Consider the following 20845-nt stretch of genomic DNA (forward strand, 5'->3'; position numbering starts at 1 on the left):
CCTCCAGGGATGGGGATTCCAGCAAGGAGTCAAGCACCAAGGTGAATTCTTCATGTTTGGAATTTGGGGAATTCTACATGGCTCAGAGGTGGGACTTAAAAGGCTTAAATTCTGCCTTTTGCAGATCTGAGAAGCCTAATTCTGAGCCTTCAGTAGGAAAAGGAGGGAATGTATCTTGTCCCAGGAAATGCTCATTTTGAAGAGTTAGCTCCAAAATTTAAGCAGGGTTATTTCTCTCAAAGAGGCAGATGGAGATCATCATGTCTCTCTCCAGTTAAGGAAGATGCTGTGGTCATGATGGATGATCCCATTCTTCTCTCAAGAAGTCAAATCCCCATCTCCAGCTTCCTAAAGGTATGAACTAGCCATGGTCTGTCATTTGTTCACCCGTCCAGTCATTCACCTTTTTCCTTCTACACCTTTATCACACTGAGGCCATCCCACCATGTAACCAAAACACAAAATGTGTGTGGCCACAGAATCAAAGAATTGTTAAAGTTGGAAAAGACTTTTAAGATAATCATGTCCAACCACCATCTCACCAACATTATGTTCACCACTAAACCGTGTCCTCAAGTGCCACATCCACATGTTTTTATAACATTTTCAGGAGTGATGGCTCCACCACTTCCTTGGACACTGTCTTCCAAAGCTTGAAAACACTTTATGTGAAAAAAAAATTTCTAATATCTAAACTGAACTTCCCTGGTGCAACTTGAGACCGTTTCCTCAGAAGAAAAGGCATTTAAGGGAGCTTAATTCATTAAGACGGTCATGATGGCCAAGAGGTGCTTGGGTACCCAGCCCTACAGTCCATATTCATGTTTTACATGGGGACTTTTCCCATGGAATAATTGCTCTGAGGAAACGTTGATGTCATGCAAGTGTGGCCACAGGCACATGCTGGATCTAATCCATCATCCATGGCCACGGACACAAAAACTCATCCTGACACCATCTGTCCTCAGACTGAGTTCAAAAAACAGAAATCACAGATTCATGGAATCATTATGGTTGGAAAAGACCTCCAAGATCACCAAGTCCAAACTTTGTATGTGCTATGTTAATTCCTCTTCTATCTCCAGGGCTGCTCCTTGTTCCCCTGGGATGAGATACACCAGGACTCCCCATTTTGGGTAAAATTTTAGGGCATATTTTTATCACAATGACAGTTTCTGGGTTTTAACTGACCTGGTAGGCGTGGGGCAAGGCAGCTCAGCTCAGTCACTGTTGTGCTGCCCAGGAGCTCACAGCTGGTGCCACAGACTGTGACCAAAGTCTTTCCTGGAGAAAACCCAGTTCCATGCAGGTAAACTCGTCCTCCATTCAAGCCACCTTAGAAAAGAACAGAAAATGGGATTTAAGACAGAGTCTGGCAGCTAGCTCTCAACAAAAGTTGTTTTTTTTTTTAATTCATAAGTTTTGCTTTCATGACAAAAAGTCATGAAAGTGCTTCACACAAAACCCTGTGGAGGAACTGCAGCAACCCTCCAAGACTTACCCCAGTTGTGATGTGCAGCTGTCACTGCCAGATGAGAAGTGAACATCAGGTTGGAGGAAGCCCATCCCCTGGGAATATCCAGGCCCAGCACGGGGTACTCGCCCACAGGGAGCAGAGGAGCTGTGCACTGCAACAGGGAGCGACTGATGGTGATGCTGCTGCAAGGAAAATCTCCAATAAACACCTGGATAACGTCCATCTCTGTGACCTGTGATACTGTCAAAGTTAAAAGGAGACCAGAGGAAACAAGTGAAAGGAAAGCTGGGGTAAATTCCTCACTGTAATTTATTGTTCCAAGGTAATAGGAGTGTCCATCTACTCTCAGACTCAGAGCCCTCGTGCCTTTCCCTGGAGGCACTGTGCACTGGATGAGCACACAGGTGATGTTGAGAATGAGGCAAGGGTGATGGTCTATGAGGACTGAAGTCATCCTCTTTCCCTTCAGAGCCAACCCAGCCAAGCTGAGCAGGCCTCCCCCATTGGTGCTGAAATCCCGTGGGTAAAACTGGTACACCCAAGGCAGGATGGTGAGAAGGCTGGATGTCCCTCTGAAACAAGCACGGCCACTTTTCCTGCTGGATATGGAAATGCTGTGCTCCCCTGGGGCCAGGCAGGCTGTCTGGCACGTGATGATGGTCTCGTTCCAAAAAGTCACCTTGCAGGCAGTGCTGTTGTCCACGTGTACCACGGGGCTGTCACCCTGCCATGCCAGCCTCTGTCCTTTGATTGTCATGTGGGTGGATGTCCCATTGGTCTTCCAGGTGACCAGATGTACCAGGGGGGTCCAGTGCTCCTGCAGGTGGAGTGTGCAGCCCCCAAGGCACACACTGTGGACCCCATTGACAACCACAGTGACACTGAGAGCCCGAGATGCCTCAGCCAGCCACTGAGGGTGCAGAGGGTGGGTTTCTGGGAGGACAACACAGCTGATGGAGTCATTATCAGACTTCTGGATCTCACAGGAGTAATTATTCTCCAGGCTGACCTGTACTAAATTCCTCCTGGATTTCAAAGCAATACCAGATATAGTGAGCAACATCCCACCACAGATGGATCCTTGTGATGGGAATATGGAGGTTATCTGTGGAGTTATGGTGAGGGTCTGCTGCCTTGCTGTCACCTGAGCATATCCCAGCTGCCTCTGGATGACCTGGATGGGGAAAGTCCCAGGTTCCAGGCTGTTCAGTGGCAAAGAGCACTGATAAGACATTGCAGACTGGTTGCCCCATTGAAACTCAAGTTGACATTCAGTGTGTCCAAGCTTAGCCACAGATCCAGTGATGTTTATTCCCTGAATGCTCAAGAGCAGGCTTCCATCTCTGATTTCTGTTTCAACAGCAGTAACAAGGGGAGTCAAAGCTCTTTGGTAGTGGAAGGTGGTGGTCCTATTTGCAAAGAGAGCTTGTTGAAATGACCCACTGCCAATGGCTACATTTACTCTGACAGAGATGTCATGTGAATCTTCATTAGACAAATTAACAGCTGGTGGGGTCAGACACCAAACTGTCTGCTCTTCCAGGTGAGTAACTGTACAGGTTTGATTGTCCATTGACACAGAAACCAGGGCAGGATTTTGGCTAAAGCCCACCCCAGAGATTGTGAGCAGTGTTCCACCTAGGAGAAAAGCAAAATAAGGAAGAAGGGTATTATATGCAGAAGAGGAATTTATAACCATATCTGAACCATCTCAAACCATGATCTTCAAGGTCCTTTCCAACACAAACCTTTTATGATAAAGCTGATGAGCATGACAGGCTGAAGGAAAGAAATAAAATCCCTTTTTTTGGACAAGACAGCTAGAGACAATAGCAGCCATATATCAGGATAATCCTATGTGGACAAGAGGCTAAGGTAACAAGTAGCCAGGGACCTTTGTGGCAGTAAATTACTGTACGAAGCCACCACAGAAATGGAGAAAGCTGCTGTGAAAGACCCCTGAGAGTAAACAGAGGCTGAACTCTTCATGGAATGGGACTGTCCCTACAGGTGGGTGGGGAGGTAGTTTCTTCCTGATAATCACAGGGAAGAAGACTGCAACTGTGAATATTTTCAAACTCAAGCAGTGTCAGATTTTATAGAATCACTAAATGGTTTGGGTTGTAAGGGGCTGTAAAGGCCACCTTCTTCCAACCCACTGCCATGGGCAGGGACACCTCCCACTATCCCAGGTTGCTCCAAACTCCATCCAAGCTGGCCCTGAACACTTCCAGGGATCCAGGGGCAGCCACAGCTCCTCTGGGCCCCCTGTGCCAGGGCTGCACCACCCTCACTGGGAAGAGCCCACCCAAAGGCTCTGTCCATGCTCCTTTTGTTTGCAGTACTGGAACTCCCAGTGTCCTGCCTTGCTTCAACCTCTTTATCCATTCAGCCTATTCTCTCCCTTTTCCCATGATCTAGCTGAAAAAATAAGTTGGTTTATGATGAGGTTTCTTTTTAAGTGAGCCCAAATCCTTAACCCAGATGTACACACAAGTGTTAGAGACAGCAGAAGATGACAGGTAAGGGGGAAGGGACTGGTGCTTTTTGCAGCAAAGAGGTTTATATTCAGCTTAAGCCATTCATAAAACCACAACCAAAGAGTTAATCAGTTCTTATTTAATTTTCAATTTACCCTGAAATATAAAAAAGGTAAGACTTGTATTATTTTTTTGTAGTATGGCTTAATCTTCAATACTGATAGGATTTGCTCTCCAAGCTCTATCCACTCTCTCATCTTTCAAGGCTTGAGCACTTCACAAACTATTGAACTAATCACGTACCACAAAGCCTCTGAATTTTTGTGTCTTTAAATGTGTTGTGAGCCTGGGAGAGCAATCTGTGGAGGACCTGAGGTTGTAGCACAAGAATTTCTCTGTCTTCTATAAAAGCATTTCTAAGGGCTCATGTAAAATTCACTACAGGGATTCAACTCTCCTCCACCACCAGCCAAATGACAAAATAAATCAGCCACCCCAAATCTGCTTTTGAAGATTTAAAGTAAAACTTTTCTTTTTAATTCGGCAATGTTCTGCTCAGAAACACACTTAAATTATTTCCAATGTCTAAAAGCTTAGAATGGGATTAATAAATATTTCCCTTTTGATTAAAATTAACATTGAAAAAGGGCTTTTTTTATTTTGTCTTTTCAACATAACAAAAATGAACATCCCCTTTTGGGATCACATCAAATTATTGTTTGCTTCAAACCACAATTGTACTCTGCTTTCCACCTAACTTTCACATGGAAAACCTTGAAAGATGGGGGCAAAATGACTGAAAGAAACAGCACAGATGAGCCAGGTGTGGGCGTGCTGTGTTTTCCCAATGGGAACATGCAAGGATACATGAGCAAACACTTGGGGAAATCAATTTCAAAGCACAGGGAGCCCTGAGCCAGCCAACCAGATGGAGGGATGCTCACTACAATCCCAAATTTCCACACAGCTGCTGTCTGCCCATTGATGCCTGCATAATAAAGGGTCATAGATCCAAAACCCCCTCATTTAAACGGATGTGAAATGGGATGCACTTTCCATTCCTGCAGGAAAACTGTGCCCTTGATCCCTTTAACCTCCATAAGTGGCTGCAGATGTACCAATGCTGTTTACCCAGAATGGAGCCACAACATGGCTGGATGCTGAAGATCTCAGAGAGGTACTGGATTAATGGCTCAACCCTGCAAAACACAACCAACACAGAAAGGATTTGGGGCAGTTAGGGATATTCTTTTATTTTTCCTTCCTGTTGTAGTGCTTTTCTTTCTTACAGCTCCCAGAAAGCCAAGCACCCACCTGGCACATCCCCTTTGTTTGATGTCACAGTGACAAGACCACCCAACGCCCCAAATTTTTTCCATGTGGTTTAGAATCACAGAATGGTTTGGGTTGGAAGGGACCTTAAAGATCATCTCATTCCAACCCTCCCCATCCCTGGCCAGGGACACATTTGAGCTACATCTATCACAAACACTCTCTTGTCTATTGGCAACTTGTGGGCCAAATTTAGTTCAACTGAATTGCCCATCAAAGAAAGTAAGAATAAGGATTTTTTGGCAAGCAGATCTCAATGCCCAATAGAAGTGCATTGAAAAGGCATCACAGCTGCCCTCTATCCTCACACCCTCCCACCAAAGAGTGGAGTAAACTGAACAATAGGAAACCGAGACATGAGCTCCTGAAGCTCACCCAGATAAAGTTATAGCTCTATTTCTGTCCCATTTACATCTATTTTTCTTCATCACTCTGCTTTCAAAAACATCCCCTTCCCTAAAATGACATTTTAGAGAAGGGATCTTCCCAATCCTGCAATCCAGCCCACCAGAGCTCCGAGTCCTCTCCTGGGATGACCCATCTCCTTCCCATCTATCCCTGGAGATGAAGTGATGGTGCTGCTAACAGACTCCAGTACCAGGTGGGATGAATCCCCGTGTGCCACCCCACCAACCACAATTTTTCTCCTTCTGAGGTTCATTAATGTTACAAGCAGCTTAAGTTGGTTTGTGAGCAATAAAAACACCTCATTTCTCCCTAATATTGTAATTTCAGGACCACTCCTGGCAGCTTCCATGGCTGAGGAACAAAACTGTGTTGCTTTTGAATACATTCCTATATCCCAATTTCAGGTCAGCTTTCCGCCACATTTTAATTCATTTATATTACATTTATCTAGGCATGAACTTGAAGTGTCACCTTAGGAAATGGAAACATCATCATTTAAAAAATTCTCCAAACAAAGCATTTTTGTATTGTTCAAACTAGCTTTTGTTTTTCTGATGAAAAGTGTTTCTTTTCTTCTGCTGTTTTCCTACAGCAGGATTTATCTGCATTTGACCTGAATCTGCGAATACCTTTGATTGCCTGAATATGCATTTTTCATCAAATCAACTGTTTTTTCCTAAAATGTTTCTCTCCTGCCTCCTACTGATCCAAGGGAAGTTAATTGACTAGCATTAGCAGTTTGCTGACTCGGGCTCCACAGATAAATAAATGCCTTGATAATTATTCATAATTTCAAACCACACTGTAAAATTCACCTTTAGGTACAGAATTAGTGAAAAACTCAACCCATCCTTTTCAGATTAACCCTAAAACACCAAATAAGATGGAGAATGAAGCTTCTAAGGAAAATACACACCTGTTTGAAGAGACAGCAATGCCATTGATGAGGACAGAAATATTGTACCACCCTGCAGGCAGGGCTGGAAGTGTCACATTAACCCCACGCTCTGTCTGTGCCTGGATCTGGGGCCATGAGTCCCCAATTTGGACCTTGACATCTGAGCCCTGGTAGCTGGCAAACTGGGATATTCCAATGTGGAGCTCCTCACCTCCTGCAGAGAAAGGAAGGGAACTTTTTCAGTGTTTCTGGGAGTGGTTATTTTAGCACATATGACCATTGCCTGGGGAAGAGCAGAGTCCCATCATGCCAGAGTAGGTCCAGTCATGACCATCAGCCCAAACCCTTCAGTGGTTCTGTATCCTACTCCATCTCTCCTGCAGAAGGTCACCAGCTATCAGGGTTGTCTTGAGCCATCAGCACAGTGAACTTGGTCATGACCACCAATAGCCACTCTTAGCAACACTCAGGACAGGGTTCATGTCCCTCTACCATAAATGTCTGTCCTATAAATATCTGAACCTGATAAAAACCAAAACCAGGTTTTTTTAAAGCTCTGGAGCTGAGGGGTTCTGGGATTTATTTTTTTTTTTAATCCCTGATAAACTATCTAGAGCCTGTTTTTCAGAATTATGAAGTCATGTAATAGGAATAGGAGCCTTCTTCAGTAAAACAAGCATTTCCTTGTGTACCTAAAGTCAGATGTGCTTGTCATGGTTTAACCCCAGATGGCACCTCAGCCCTACACATCTGCTCACTCCCTCCCCTGCAGTGGGATGGGAGAGAGAATTGGAAGCATAAAAGGGAGAAAACTTGTGGGTGGAGATAAAAACAGTTTGATGGGTAGAGCTAAAGTTATGTGTGCAAAGCAAAACGAAGACTTCATTCTCTGCTTCCCATGGGCAGGCAGGGGTTCAGCCATCCCAGCAGGGCTCCATCACATGGAATGGTGACTTGGGAAGACAAAACACCATCACTCTGTCTCCCTCTTCCTCCCTTAGCTTTATAAACTGGACATGAGTAACATGGTCTGGATAATCCCTTGGGTCTGTTGGGATCAGCTGTCCTGGCTGTGTCCCCTCCCAAACCCGTGTCCACCCCAGGCCCATTCACTGGTGGGGTGAGGAACAGAAAAGTCCCTGACTCTGTGCAAGCCCTGCTCAGCAATAACAAAACATCCCTGTGTTACCCACACCATTTTCAGCATGAACCCAAAACACAGCCCCACATGAAAAAAATTAACTCAATTCCAGGGAAAACCAGCTCTGCTCCAAAGCACCTCATTTTCAGTAATCATGACTCTCTCTCCTATTTAAGCTGCCGTGTGTCAAACTGTGTTCAAATGATAGAGGATATTTTTCTTTATTAGTGCACAGTGCACTGACAGAAAAGGACAAAGCCAAGAGACAAGGGATTTTCATAACTTAAATTTCTTCTGAAATAGCTTATAAAAATAAGGTGGTATCCATCAGTCCAAATAAAGGCATTTTCACTGATATCTCTATCTTGGTCAGTGAAAAGAGACTTCTGCCATGATTCATCCTATTGCAAGACACAGAAAAGAGCTGTGGCAAATCCCACCAGAGAACCAGCTATTTATCTTCAATGACCATGCAAAACATCTAAACATTGAGCACAGGGATGTGTTTAGGTGGTGAATCTCATCCTCCTCTCTCCCCTGAAAGGATGAAAGAGGGAGGAAGGAACAGAAGAGCCTGTACAAAGATTCCTTCAACTACTTGCTCCTCTAAGCAGGTCTTGGAGCTGGCACTTTTCAATTCTGCATTCACAAAGACTCAAATAAAGTTTGAAAGCCTGAGAAGTTGAATATGTTAATAACATGAACTCTTTGGACTCTTGGTCAATTGTCAGCTTAATCCCAGATGCCTGGAAGGCATCAGTGTAATTTATTTATTCTTTTTATTATATAGAAGGAAAATTATATTAAAAGAGGAAGGCGTGGAGGTTCTGAATAGCAGATTGAACTCAGCCCCACCACAGCTCATGAGACACTGTAACATTAAGGAATTCTTTGCACCTGAGCTGCCCGCGGCTACAAAAACCTCCCCTTGGTGCTGTGGTATCTGAATAATATTCAGATGATAAAGGACGTTTTCTCTTATTTATGCATTCTGGAGTAATAGAAAATGACAAGGGCATTTGGGGAAAAATGAACAGAAATGCTGGGAGTGCACAAGGAATTTTGGCACTGGCAGTCACCCAACCGTGTACAGCCCCAACAAGTCCAACTGAATTTGGGAGCTGCGGGTAGCTTTGAGGTGTTCACTGGAGAGGTTGAGAAAAAAGTCAGATTATTATTATATTCTTGGAGGAATGGGAATGGGAATGGGAATGGGATAGGTAAGAAAACAGAAATATTTCTGTCTTCCTCCCATCTCCTTCCCCACTCTCTCAGATACCAAATCACTGTTGTCAGCTTGCCATGCAGAAATGTGCTAAACTTTCCTAAAAGGCTTGTTTGTAAGTGGACATCATTCACTGTTTATGCTTTCTATTCCCTACACACAGCCAAAATCCTGGGGGGGGAAATGAGGGAAATGTGGGGGAAAACAACCAAAAAACCCAAACAACTCCAAATAGAAACTTTCAAAAGACAGGAATGGCAAACACTCCGTGAGATCTAATTAGGATTTTGTCCCCATGAATTCTATGAGGTCTACGTTCATATTCTAGAGTAAAACATCACAAGGTCAAAAAGGAAGGAACAGTTTGGCTTGGAAATGGGAACTGGGTGAAGGAAATGTTGCCTGTCCCCTGCTTTCAGTAACCCAAAATGCACGTGATGCTCTTCACGGTCAACCCCTGGGGATCCTGGAGAAGGACACTCTCCAGAGCTCATCCTGTCATGGATGAATGTGTTACTAAGCAATACAGGATCATGGAATAGCCTGAGTTGGAAGGGCCCACAAGGATCATCAAAGTTCAGCTCCCAACCCCGTACAGGACAGTCCTGAGAATCCCACCCTGTACCTGAGAGAGTTGTACAAACATTGTTTGAGCTCTGGCAGCCTTGGGGCTGTGACCATTCCCTGGGGAGCTTGTTTAGTGCCCAGCTACCCTCTGAATGAAAAATAATTTCCTCATACCCAGCCCAAACCTTTCCTGACACAGCTTCAGGCTATTCCATTGGTTCCCATCACTGCATGAATGGATGGGATCATTTCAGAGAAAAGTTAGAGAAACCTGACACAAAAGCAGGACTACACTGAACCTGACATCCTGTGGACATCATCCACACCATGGGGCAAGCAACTCATTACCTCATGTATACTAGTGAAAAACCAATAAAAAACCAACCACAACTGACCAGGACTAGCAGGAAATACAGGAACTAAAATTTAAAAGAAAACAAACAAGGTTAGATCAAAATGTTAGATCAAACTGTATAGATTTATAAATTCCCTCTGCTCCAACACCATCAGCACTAACAACCCTTCTCCAGAAGATGCCCAGTACACATCTGCATTTTCACCTGCTATGCCACTTCTGTTCCTGCTCAGGGATACAAGTGCAGGGTTTAAGGAAGGATCATACTGGAACAAGTTGGTTACTGTTGTTGACCTGTACCCAAAAATCAGTGTCACCTGGACAGCAGCATCCTCTGACCCCTAGGAAGAGAGAGAAAGAAAATGTCAGAGATAAGGAACCAATTTTTTTTTTTTTTTAAGTTATTTCCTATGTTCCTGCATCTCCCATACAAAAGTCAGGCACATGGCACTGATGAAACTTTCACATACACCATACTCTACTTAAATATTTATAGTTATGTTGACTTTAAAGAGCATCTGTGGAGATTCAGAAACCTTAAAACAATCCCAGACTGTGCAAATTTGGATTTTCTATATCCATACAAGTACATTAAACTAGTAAATAAAATCCCAGACTAACTATGCAGGTTTTAATTTGCAAAATTAAAGCTCCTCTTACTAAATTGAGGAGCTTGCTTTTCTCACTGGTTTTCATCAATCTCCTATTAATCTATTTTTAACTAAGCTGTTCTAATCTGTAGAGTACACAGACAAGACTTGGCTGAGGGGTTATTCTTTGCCCTTCCCCTAGTATAGTTCAGGCCAGAAAAACACAGGAAGTCACATTGGCTTCTGACTGCTCCCCAAAGTGTGGTTTCTTACCCGAGAAGGAACTTTACACTGAATTCTTGTTGAATTTCTGCCCTCTTCCAAAACTGGGCAAGGCTGGGATCCAAACAACACTGCATTTACCTCTTCCAGATTGGTCCCCCTGAGAGTCACCCTGAGTCCTCCTAAAACAAACAATTATTCCATGATAATCAATATGTAGGATATTTTAATATACAAAGAATTCTTTGTTTAGAGGTGACTACAAAAGTCTCTCAGCTGAGCTGATGATGATCTGTTCCACCTTGCTGTGCTTGGCTCCCTCTCTTGCACCAGAGATCTTTCTTTCCTTACTTGAGTTCTTTGAATTTGAATTATTTGAATTCTCCTCCACAATACAGGACAACTGAGTTTTTTTTTTCTGGGTTTATTTTTTAATGACATACTTATTTAAACCAGCAAGCCCTGGCCTGTGATCTCCCCCTTAGCCAGATCCCCAGCCCAAGAACAAAATAAGGAAGGAAGGAAGAAGCACTAAGAATGGAAAATGAGCTTAACACAGCAGGTGCTCTCACAGTTCAAACAGCTGCCAAGCTCCCCGCTGTCAGAAAAGCCTGTAGCATGTGTCTAGGAAACTTGGGATAGAAAGAGGACTTGGCAGAGCTGGAGACTTGGATTTGTGAGGGAAGTCATGGAGGGATTCGTTCCGTGGAGCACCGAACAAGATCAGCTCTCCTCCGTGCCAGACCAAGCCTCTCCAATCCCAGGCGGGATCATGCCCGACACAAGTCAGTCTTGTGCTTGATCTTTCTTCAGCATCCACTTCCAAAGAGCCAAGGTGCCCCTTTGCTTTTCCAAGAGATTAGAGGACTCAGGGATGTTTCAAAGAGAAGCAGGAAAGAGAATGGGAGTGGGCATTAATGACAATTCTAAATTGGAGTTTGCGCTTTGATGCGATTCAGAGAAACCTTCAAAAAAAAGTAAAAAGGAAATGTTGCTTGAAACTTAGAGCTTTTTGTCTAGTTCTCAGCACTGCAGAGTTTTTAGGATTATGGCTGAACAGACTGCTCAGACAGGCACTAATTAATGCAGTGTTTATTTGTCTTTATTAGCATGGCTATATCATGAACCTACTGAGCTTTTATCCCTCCTTTCACATGTGATGTAAGCAAAGTAAAGTAATTATATATTCATGAAAAATTCCCTTGCACACTTTCCTGAAATTACCTATTCCTGCTAATTCTTTGAACCACCAGAGAATTGTAGAAGTTTAGTCATGATTTCCTGTGGCTGGCAGCAGATCCAGGCCAACGAGAGCAATCAGATACATTAACAGCAAGCTCCTGCTATTCAGTGGGAACGTGGGAGTATCTTTAGAAAGGCATTCCATGCTTCTAGAGTTAGGTCATGGGGATCTCCCAGCATGGCACCACTGAGATCAGGGATATTTTGACAAGAGGGAGCTGAAGCAGCAAAATGCAAGGTGCTTTGTTGCCTTCCTGTCCTGTAACATTAAATTTGCAGAGTCAGAAAGAGCAAGAAGTGAAAACTGAAGCCACTTGCAAATGCAGGAGTTGTCAGATAAGGAGCTTCAGATTTAGAGTTCAGAATCCACTAGTGTTGTGTAAAGACTGATGCTGTTAAGTTTTGATATCTACATTATATCTATATGCAGTGAAATACTGCCTGTGTGCACTTTACAATGAGATTGAAGAGAGGTATTTGAAATGGAAGAAATTAAAAACACAGATGGAAGCTGTAATTCTTTCCAATTATAAGCATTCCAGGCACATGTAATATAAGATAGCATTATTCTTGCTTTCTTTTTAATGAGTGACAGATCACTGTAATTGGGAGGAGTGCATTTGTCAGCAAAGGAAAGGAGAAACAAGGCTCAAGCATTAAAATTTGCCATTGCTGGGTTATTTTTAAAGTTATTTGGAGGTATTTGGGTTTTCTACGAATTAAAAGTGATTCTTAGACTTAGTGTGTCATGACCCTCTCATTAGGGGCAAAAAAATGATAGTAAAAGAGTTAGAATAGTTTTCTTTCCATGTGATCAAAAAAACCCAAAACAACCCCAATAAAATCAACTGCAGAAAAAAAGAATACAAACAACCCCCTCCTCCCCCCCCCAAAAAAAAAACCAAACAGAAAAACACCATACAAAAAATCCCCAAACCAAAAGCACAGTAAAAGGTGGCCATAACTTCTAGCTTAGGAACCCTATGTTATCCCAAGTCCATCCCATGCTTTTCCAGGGGTAGTTTTACAGACCAGCATTCCTTTTGTCTGGCTGCTCCAATGTGGGCAAGCATGGCCCAGTCAGATCATGATTACTGAAAATAAGCCACGTGTCTGAGCTGCACTGAGGCCAGTGCTGCTCCCAGTGGTGATTGTCACCATGATCCCAAAAATAAAATGAGATTTACAGAGAAATGACTGGGTAACTTTCCTGTCAGGGTAGACTTGGTTCATGCTGTTTCTGCTGCATTCCTTGCTGCTTGAAAACAAAGGATAATCTGAGACTGTCCTTCACTGCACAGCCCAGGTATATCAAGAGTGTTTGCCACATTTCTCATTGGGTTGAGGACACTCTTTCCTCTCAAAAAAAAAAAATATTTCCAGCTCTTCTCTTTGGATATGAAATTTATCACTCTATTTCCTCTTCTATTTCAAGGAGAGGAGTTATAATGGGAAGGAAAGGAGATTCAGTTTAGCTTTAGCTCCTCCAAGTTTCTTAGCTTTGTACCTAAGTACCTAAACCTTTGTACCTAACTCAACTAAACACAGGTGAGTTTTCCATTTTATTCCTCAGAACATGAATTTGCTTCAAGGAGGCTTGAATTAACCAGAGTTCAGCCATTTCACAGTCATAGAATCATAGGATCATTTAGTTTGAAAAACCCTCTAAGATCAGTAAGTCAAACCAGTAACCAAGGACTGCCAGGCCCACCACTGTGCCCAAGCGCCAGATTTACACATCTCTCAAATCCCTCTAGGGATGATGACCCCACCAATGTCCTGGGCAACCTGTTCCAGTGGTTGGCAAGCATTCCAGTGAAGAAATTTTCCCTAATACCCACTTTAATTAGCCAGATTAATTCAAATACTACAAAGCTACACATCAAATGGATATGGGAGGATGAGTGTGAAGCACTAATGATTTGCTGAAATGAATATGTGCACTTGAAGATATAATTCCCAAACAAAACTACCCAGGAAACTGGTTGCCTGTACAAAGAGCCAGAGAGAATCTGTCAGTCTTTAGGTCATTTTTGATGGTGCTTTGGGGCACACACAGCCATAAAATTTCTTCATCAGGTGAAAATCTTGGCGGTGAAAGTAAAGAACCAAAACATGCCATGCCAAGGAAGAAGCAGGAAGCAGCTCCCTTGGGGGGTTCACACCTACCAATCTCTGAAGTCGAAGGAGGTTCAACAGCTCCCAGTGTTGGCTGGACTGTGAGGAAGATCCCTTGTCCTGGGGTGGCACCAAGAGCAAAGCCATGAGGTGCCACCAGCAGTGTCACCGGGTAGGTCCCGACCGGCAGCCTTGGCACCTGGCAAACCACTTGGGTTTGATTCAGAGATGAGATGTGGCAGCTCCTCCTGTCCACCTCCACCTGCAGGGCCAGCTGCTCCTCACCAAAACCAGCTCCCCTGAGAACCACTGTGGCCTGGGACCCCTCACCTGAAGGAATATAATCAAGGTGACTCATGGATTCTGGGCTAGCAATGCCCAGAATTTAAATTCAGCCAACAGTTAAAAGTTTCTAACAGCTTCAACAGGATATCCTAAAAACTACACCACTGGTGATATCTCACTGTTCCACATAACAGCAATTCCTGCCTGTCCCTGTCCAGCTGCTACATTTTTCCTTAAATTTTTATTAAAAATAACATGAGCCAAGAGCTGGGTTTTGCTTTAGGCATCAAACCTGCCATTGTTTCTCTCCCCTTTATGCCTGTACCATAGAATCACAGAGTAGTTAAGCTTTGAAAAGACCTCTGAGATCCCCTCTGTGTTTACCACTAAACCATGTCTCCAAATGCCACACACCCTCTGACCCCATCCAGGGATGGTAACTCCACCCCTACCCTGAGCAGCCTGTTCCAAAGCCTGACAACCCATTCAATGAGGAAATTTGTGCTGATAACTATTCTAAACTATTCTCCTGATGCACATTAAGGCCAGTTCCTATCATCCTATTTCTTCATCCCTGGAAGAAGAGACCAAGCCCCACCTGGCTGCACCCTCCTATCAAGGAGTTGTGGAGAGTGAGAAGATCACCCTGAATTTCCTTTTTTCCAGGCTGAGCCTCCCCAGTTGTTCCTCCTCAGACCTGTGCCCCAAACCCTGCCCAGCTCCACTGCCCTTCTCAGTTCAAGCTTGAACACTCAGCATGTCTGGAACTGGAGCTGATCAGAAGTGACCCATAAAGTGCAATTTCCATAAAATCAAAAATTTACAAAAGGATACAAGTGTACATGAAATCACCAGCACCTGGCAGATCCTTTTCACAGAATTTTTGCCACTGTGTTCAGGCACTAGGCCCTGTTACCTGATGAATATTCCACATCTCTGACTATGGGTGTCAATTCCTGGCTGAACTGGAAAGAACACGAGCCAGAACAGTTTGCAAGGACATCATTCACCATCACCACCACCTGGAGACAGAGCAGAGAGTCACCTTAAAGTTGGTAATGGAACAGAGGTGTTTTCTAGAGCCACAACTGACTGATAGATGCTGGTAGCCACCCTGAGCTACCGAGAGCACTCAGTGCTAGAACAGGGTACAAACAGACAGCTCTTCACCCTGCTGCAGTCCCACTGCAAATTTAATTGCAAATTTAAATAGCAGATTGCTAGGGCTCGTCCAAGGCACAGCTTTGGATGCTGCATCTCCAGCCTACCTCCCACCATCCTGGGACCCACACCTCCTCAAACTCCTGTTCTTCCAGTCACCCACTGAAGACTGTTCTTGCCTTTCCCCAGTTCTTTCCACTTTGCCTTGGGAATAAATTTATTGTGTCTAAAGCACCATGGAAGACTAATTAAAGTGAAACCCACAACGTGTCTTCTCAACATGCTGCCCTCAATTTTATTTTTTGCCCCTTGTTGTTCAAGCTGAAGGGAAAAAAAATGGGCTGTGACTTTGATTATCTAAAAGAGATATCAAGAAATATTCCTCTTGAGATCTTGATATTTTTGCAGTCAACTGGCAAAGGATAAGGCATAAAAGAGCCCCTCTTTATCCCTCTCCAGGTGTTAAGGGTGTGCCTGCAAAAAGTGAAGCATTTGTCCCAAAGAAATGCAAGGAACACAGAAATGCAAAATCATCTGCTTATACAGAGACACAATAATTAGAGGGTCACTTTTACACTGCCAGAATAAAGCTTCAAAAACTACCAGAAAATCTGTTGGCTGCTGCTGGTCTTGTTTCACTTGGGCTGTTTGAGGATTTGTGCAGCACAGAAAGGAAAGATGCTATAGGTGGCTGAGTCACTAGAAGAAGAGCAATTCCCATGGCTCATGAAAAAGGCAGGGTGACTTGGACTCAGATGTTGCACAGCTGGGCGTGGAGCACATCCAACATCACCCTGTTATGGCCACAGTGCCTGAGTCTGCTGGAAACAAAGCCAGCAATAGCCACTGATCTGCAACATCTGAGAGCAGAGCTGGAAATACATTTGTCCATCCAGCAGACTAGAATGATTCCTCCTTCAGCCTGAAGCTCTTCCATCTCTCTCTTCCCTCCTGGGGAATTGAGATCCAGAGAGGTTCAGGATTTGCCAAACTCACAGATGAGTATCCCAGCCACCAACTCATTTACTTTCCCCATCAGTGTCACAGAGTGTTGCAGGTGAATTGTGCAATTCCCAATTCGGTATCCAAGCACCACAGGACCCACCAAGGCTGGGAGTTCAGAGATTTTCACCCCTTGGTCACTGCTTCCAAAAAATATATATATTGTCTTCCATCACCCATGATCATCATTCTCCCTTCCAGCAACAGCTCTTGGAGCAAAGTCCTGCTCCACACACCAGGCAGCAGAATATGAGAAATTTGTGGCAAAGAACATCAGATTCCTGAAAGGATTCATTGGCAGAAAAAGGTACCCAAATACCTGTCAGACTCCTGGAGCTACACAACCCTGCTGAATCAGTGACAAGCGTGAGAGCACACCAACTCACCTGTGTTTGGTTATGGGGGGTGGCAAGCATGTCCCCAAATATTGGTCCAATAAACACACCCCCATCATAAACCACACGAGTAGAAACAGTTGGCTTCAGGCCAGTGAGCTTTTCAGCAGAGACCTGGCAAAGATCAAGGAATTTAAGTTTCTCATCCTTTTTTGTCCTGTGATTTTAAATTAAAACAGAATCTTTACAAGCAATAACTCCTGGAAACTTCTCACCCTTCTTCCATGAATCATATCTGCACCTCTAAATCTTCGTAACTCAAGGTTTTGCAACACCTCCCTGTTCCCACCTCCACCTTGCAGTCAAAGAGACGACAAAGAAGTTCAGGAGTCAGGTTGGTAAATGAACTTCTAATACCCAATAATATAATTTGGATTTAGGCACTGAAAGATCTTCTCAAAGACCTGACTTTAGGTAAAACAAGAGCCTGTGCAAGAGCTGAAGATGCAGGTCAAACTTTTTTCACTCTCCAGGCCAACATCTTGGGCACTGGAATTTGTTGAAAATGACATCACACTTTTAGGAGCTGAATATCCAAAGAAACAGTGTTTCCTTTTGACGTAGGAAACATCTCAGTCTGAGTCCTTACTCAAAAAGATCCTTTTGCTTGAAGCAAAACTAACATGACAAATCTTGGGATGGGAGAGTGTAAAGTGAACCTCCAACCTGAGACCTATGAGAACCAGATACAAAACCAGACAAAACAGTTCTCAGAAAAATACCCTCTTGGCAAATAAATGATGCCACAAATCTGTGATGAGCTCCAGTTACTGTACTGAAACATTAAGGTATATATAATTAAGAAAGATTTCATTTCAGTGAACCAGTCCCTTTGCTGCACAGAAATTACACTCAAGTCTCCTGGTTTTGAATCACAGACTCCATATAATGTCTTCTCCTAAAACTGGGGTGTTTTTTTAATAATTTTAATCTGGAATTTGCTTAAGGTGCTGTTCCTAACAGGAAGATTGCCTAAATTTCCATGGTGTCTTCATAAAAACAACCATTGTGAGAGTGAATCAGCCAAGACCAAAGACATCAAATGAGGATTAAAGTGGGGATTAGTAAAAGAAATTACTGTACACTGATAACATTGGGCAAGTCCCCAGCTGTTTTTTTCCAAGTCAGTGTCCAGACACTTTCATAGCACGAGCTGCAGTCTCTGGTCACAGTGAAGTCACTGGTGTTGAAGAAGGGAGCTGTGAAATTGTCCACATTGTCCTGCAAAAGCCTGCGGAGCTGGTGGGCAGAGATGTGCACTGGAACACCTGCAAAAGATGTTAGGGAGCAGTGGATATCTCCATTTCCAGGAGACCACACCTGCCTGCTCCTAGGAAAGGAAGAGGTTTCATTGTGAGTGCTAGGCTGTCATGGTTCAACCCTCTGCAGCTGCCAAAAGAGGGACCTTTATTGGACCCTAAACACCAAAAAATTATAGAACTATAGAATAGAATCATTATATATATATATATATATATAATATTACGTATAATATATATATTATATTATTGTAATGTAATAATTAATATTATTAAATTAATTCTATTAATTATAGAATAGAATCATAGAATGATTTGGGCTGGATAGGACTTTAAAGGTCATCTAATCCCAGCAATGAACCTTACACCAGGTTGCTCAAAGCCCCATCCAACCTGACTTCAAATGTTTCCAGGGATGGGGCATCCACCACCTCTCTGGGCAAACCCTGCCACTGTTTCCCCAACTTCATCATAAAAAATTTCTTCCTAATGTCTAATCTGAAGATCATCCACACTATTTAATAAGATTCAGTGCCATGCTTTAGTTGAGGTGTCAGGGAATGGGTTGGACTTGATGATCTTGAAGGTCTCTTCCAACCTTGTGTGATTCTGTGAACAACCAATGTGGCCTTGAGCACACCCAGACATGGGGCAGCCAAAACTTCTCTGGCAATTAATTCTTCCCTTGGCTTCCTGCTCAGGAAATCCAGGCCCTGACCTGCATCTTTCCTTACCTGGTATCACTGTGTTGGCCAAGTGGATGTGGAAGGTTCCTCCAAGAGGTGGGGATGACTTCTGCAGCCTCTGGATGGTGAGGCTGACTCTCACATCCTCCGTGGACACGCTCAGGTGTCCATATTCCTTAGAGCCCTCCCCAAGCACTGCACCTCTGTGGGACAGAGAGGGGGTCACAGGAAGGCATCAGCAGTGGAGACCCTCACTGCTGACACCCCCAAGTCAACCAACAGCTCAGGGACACCTATGGGAACAACACTCCTGAAGGATTTAAGGGGAAGGTGCCCAGACCTCAAAAAAAGCCTGGATATTCCCAACTTCTCACTTCTTATCACTCTGTACAGCTCCCTGAAAGGTGGATGTGGTCAGGTGGGGTTGGTCTTTTTCTCCAGGCAGCAACTGAGAGAACCAGAGGACACAGTCTTCAGCTGTGCCAAGGGCAATATAGGTTGGATATTAGGAAAAAGTTTTTTAAGCAAAGAGTGATAAAGTACTGGAATGGGCTGCCCAGGGAGGTGGGGGAGTCCCCATCCCTGGATGTATTTAAAAAAATACTGGATGTGGCACTGGATGCCATGGTTTAGTTGAGGTGTTAGGGCTGGGTTGGACTCAATGATCTTGAAGGCCTCTTCCCACCCAGTGATTCTGTGGTTCTGTGAATTATGCAGGCAATTCACACAGCAAAAAAATATGGAAAATTACCTTTTAAAATTTATGATAGAAGAAATAATTTATACAGCATCAAGCACCAGGTGCAAACCAGTGGTGTTTAGAAACACCACTACTGGTGTTTCTAAAGAACCAGCTCAGTGCAACCTGGACAGCATCTGCCACAGCAAAGCAAAAAATATTTCCTGCTGGACACTGTAATTTCCTCAAACCCATGAAAATCTCAAGTCCCCTGAATTACAGTAAGGTTTCATATTGTACAATCATTTAGGAAAAGACCCCTAAGATCGAGCCCAATCCTCAGCCTAGCATTACCAGGTCCCTCATTAAACCATGCCCCCAGACACCACATCTGTACTGGAGTCATTCAAGTTCACAAAAGTCCAATTTCTAAAAGTCAAAATGCCGTTCTCCTTCGCCACTGAAATTCTGGTGTTTCAAAGGAAAAGGAGCCTCTCTGTGGTACAACGATGCCACCGTGTGTTAAGAGTCTGGATAACCAGTGGCTTCTGCGGAGCAAATTTCCACGAAACAAAACCAAAAGGATCACTGAGCCCTTGTACAGCTGGTACAAGATTTTAGCCAATATTCCTGTTCTGACAGGGGTAGGAGTTGTATTGGATTAAATCATAGCTCTTTTTCAGCAAAGAGAAAGAGCCAGATTTATTTTGAAGATGTCCAAAGACAGTGCTCAGCTCACCCATTTTTAAAGCTTGTGATGATTCCTGCTTTTCTCTGATACCTTCCTCAGTGAGATGGAAAAGTGCACCTGTACCTAACACCTTTTTTTAGCCTGGTGAGGGGTATTGTGATCAAACTGCTTTTTAATCTTTTTTTTTTTTTTTTTAATTATCTAAACAGGTGGATCTTCTTAAATCTTCCTCTTTCAGGTATTTTCCTCAGCTCTATAGTGATGCTTATGGCTTTTCCCCCTTTTTTTTTCTAAATTTATTCAAAAAATATAGCCATCAGTGTTATTTGCATCATTCCAATGTCAGTCTTCAGGCTCCACACAGGAGTAAAAATTTTCTCTCTTCTTATTAGTTACACCTCTGGTTATTCATCTCAACCACCACAAACATCCCTCTGTACTCTCATTCCTGCCCTTACCCTTGGTGGTTTATGTTAAGATACTAATTTGACTCAGCGGGATACAATCCAACTTTTACAGGACTTATTTTCTACCAGTACAAACCTTTAATGTTACAGTCTCTGATCTGGTTATAGCCCCTGGCTCTGATTCCTCTGTCATTGTTGGGAGGAACAGAAACCTCATCTCAGCAA

General features: G+C 43.5%; 1 protein-coding gene across 1 annotated transcript in view; it reads right to left on the reverse strand.

The window, feature by feature from the left end:
* The window catches only part of PKHD1 (PKHD1 ciliary IPT domain containing fibrocystin/polyductin), a 238727-nt gene that overhangs the window by 195545 nt on the left and 22337 nt on the right, over nucleotides 1-20845 (reverse strand). The window contains exons 22-32 of the mRNA XM_071447449.1: nucleotides 18892-19046; nucleotides 17982-18166; nucleotides 16890-17012; nucleotides 15257-15362; nucleotides 14107-14385; nucleotides 10747-10877; nucleotides 10089-10224; nucleotides 6614-6809; nucleotides 5089-5156; nucleotides 1502-3115; nucleotides 1192-1335 (exon numbers count right to left, since the gene is read on the reverse strand). Coding sequence (XP_071303550.1) covers nucleotides 1192-1335; nucleotides 1502-3115; nucleotides 5089-5156; nucleotides 6614-6809; nucleotides 10089-10224; nucleotides 10747-10877; nucleotides 14107-14385; nucleotides 15257-15362; nucleotides 16890-17012; nucleotides 17982-18166; nucleotides 18892-19046 — 3137 coding nt within the window. The remainder of the gene's footprint in view (nucleotides 1-1191; nucleotides 1336-1501; nucleotides 3116-5088; nucleotides 5157-6613; nucleotides 6810-10088; nucleotides 10225-10746; nucleotides 10878-14106; nucleotides 14386-15256; nucleotides 15363-16889; nucleotides 17013-17981; nucleotides 18167-18891; nucleotides 19047-20845) is intronic.

Source organism: Agelaius tricolor, unplaced genomic scaffold (assembly GCF_023055355.1).
Source record: "Agelaius tricolor isolate 1412-34295 unplaced genomic scaffold, bAgeTri1.0.p SCAF_1, whole genome shotgun sequence".
In the NCBI taxonomy this organism is placed as follows: Eukaryota; Metazoa; Chordata; class Aves; order Passeriformes; family Icteridae; genus Agelaius; species Agelaius tricolor.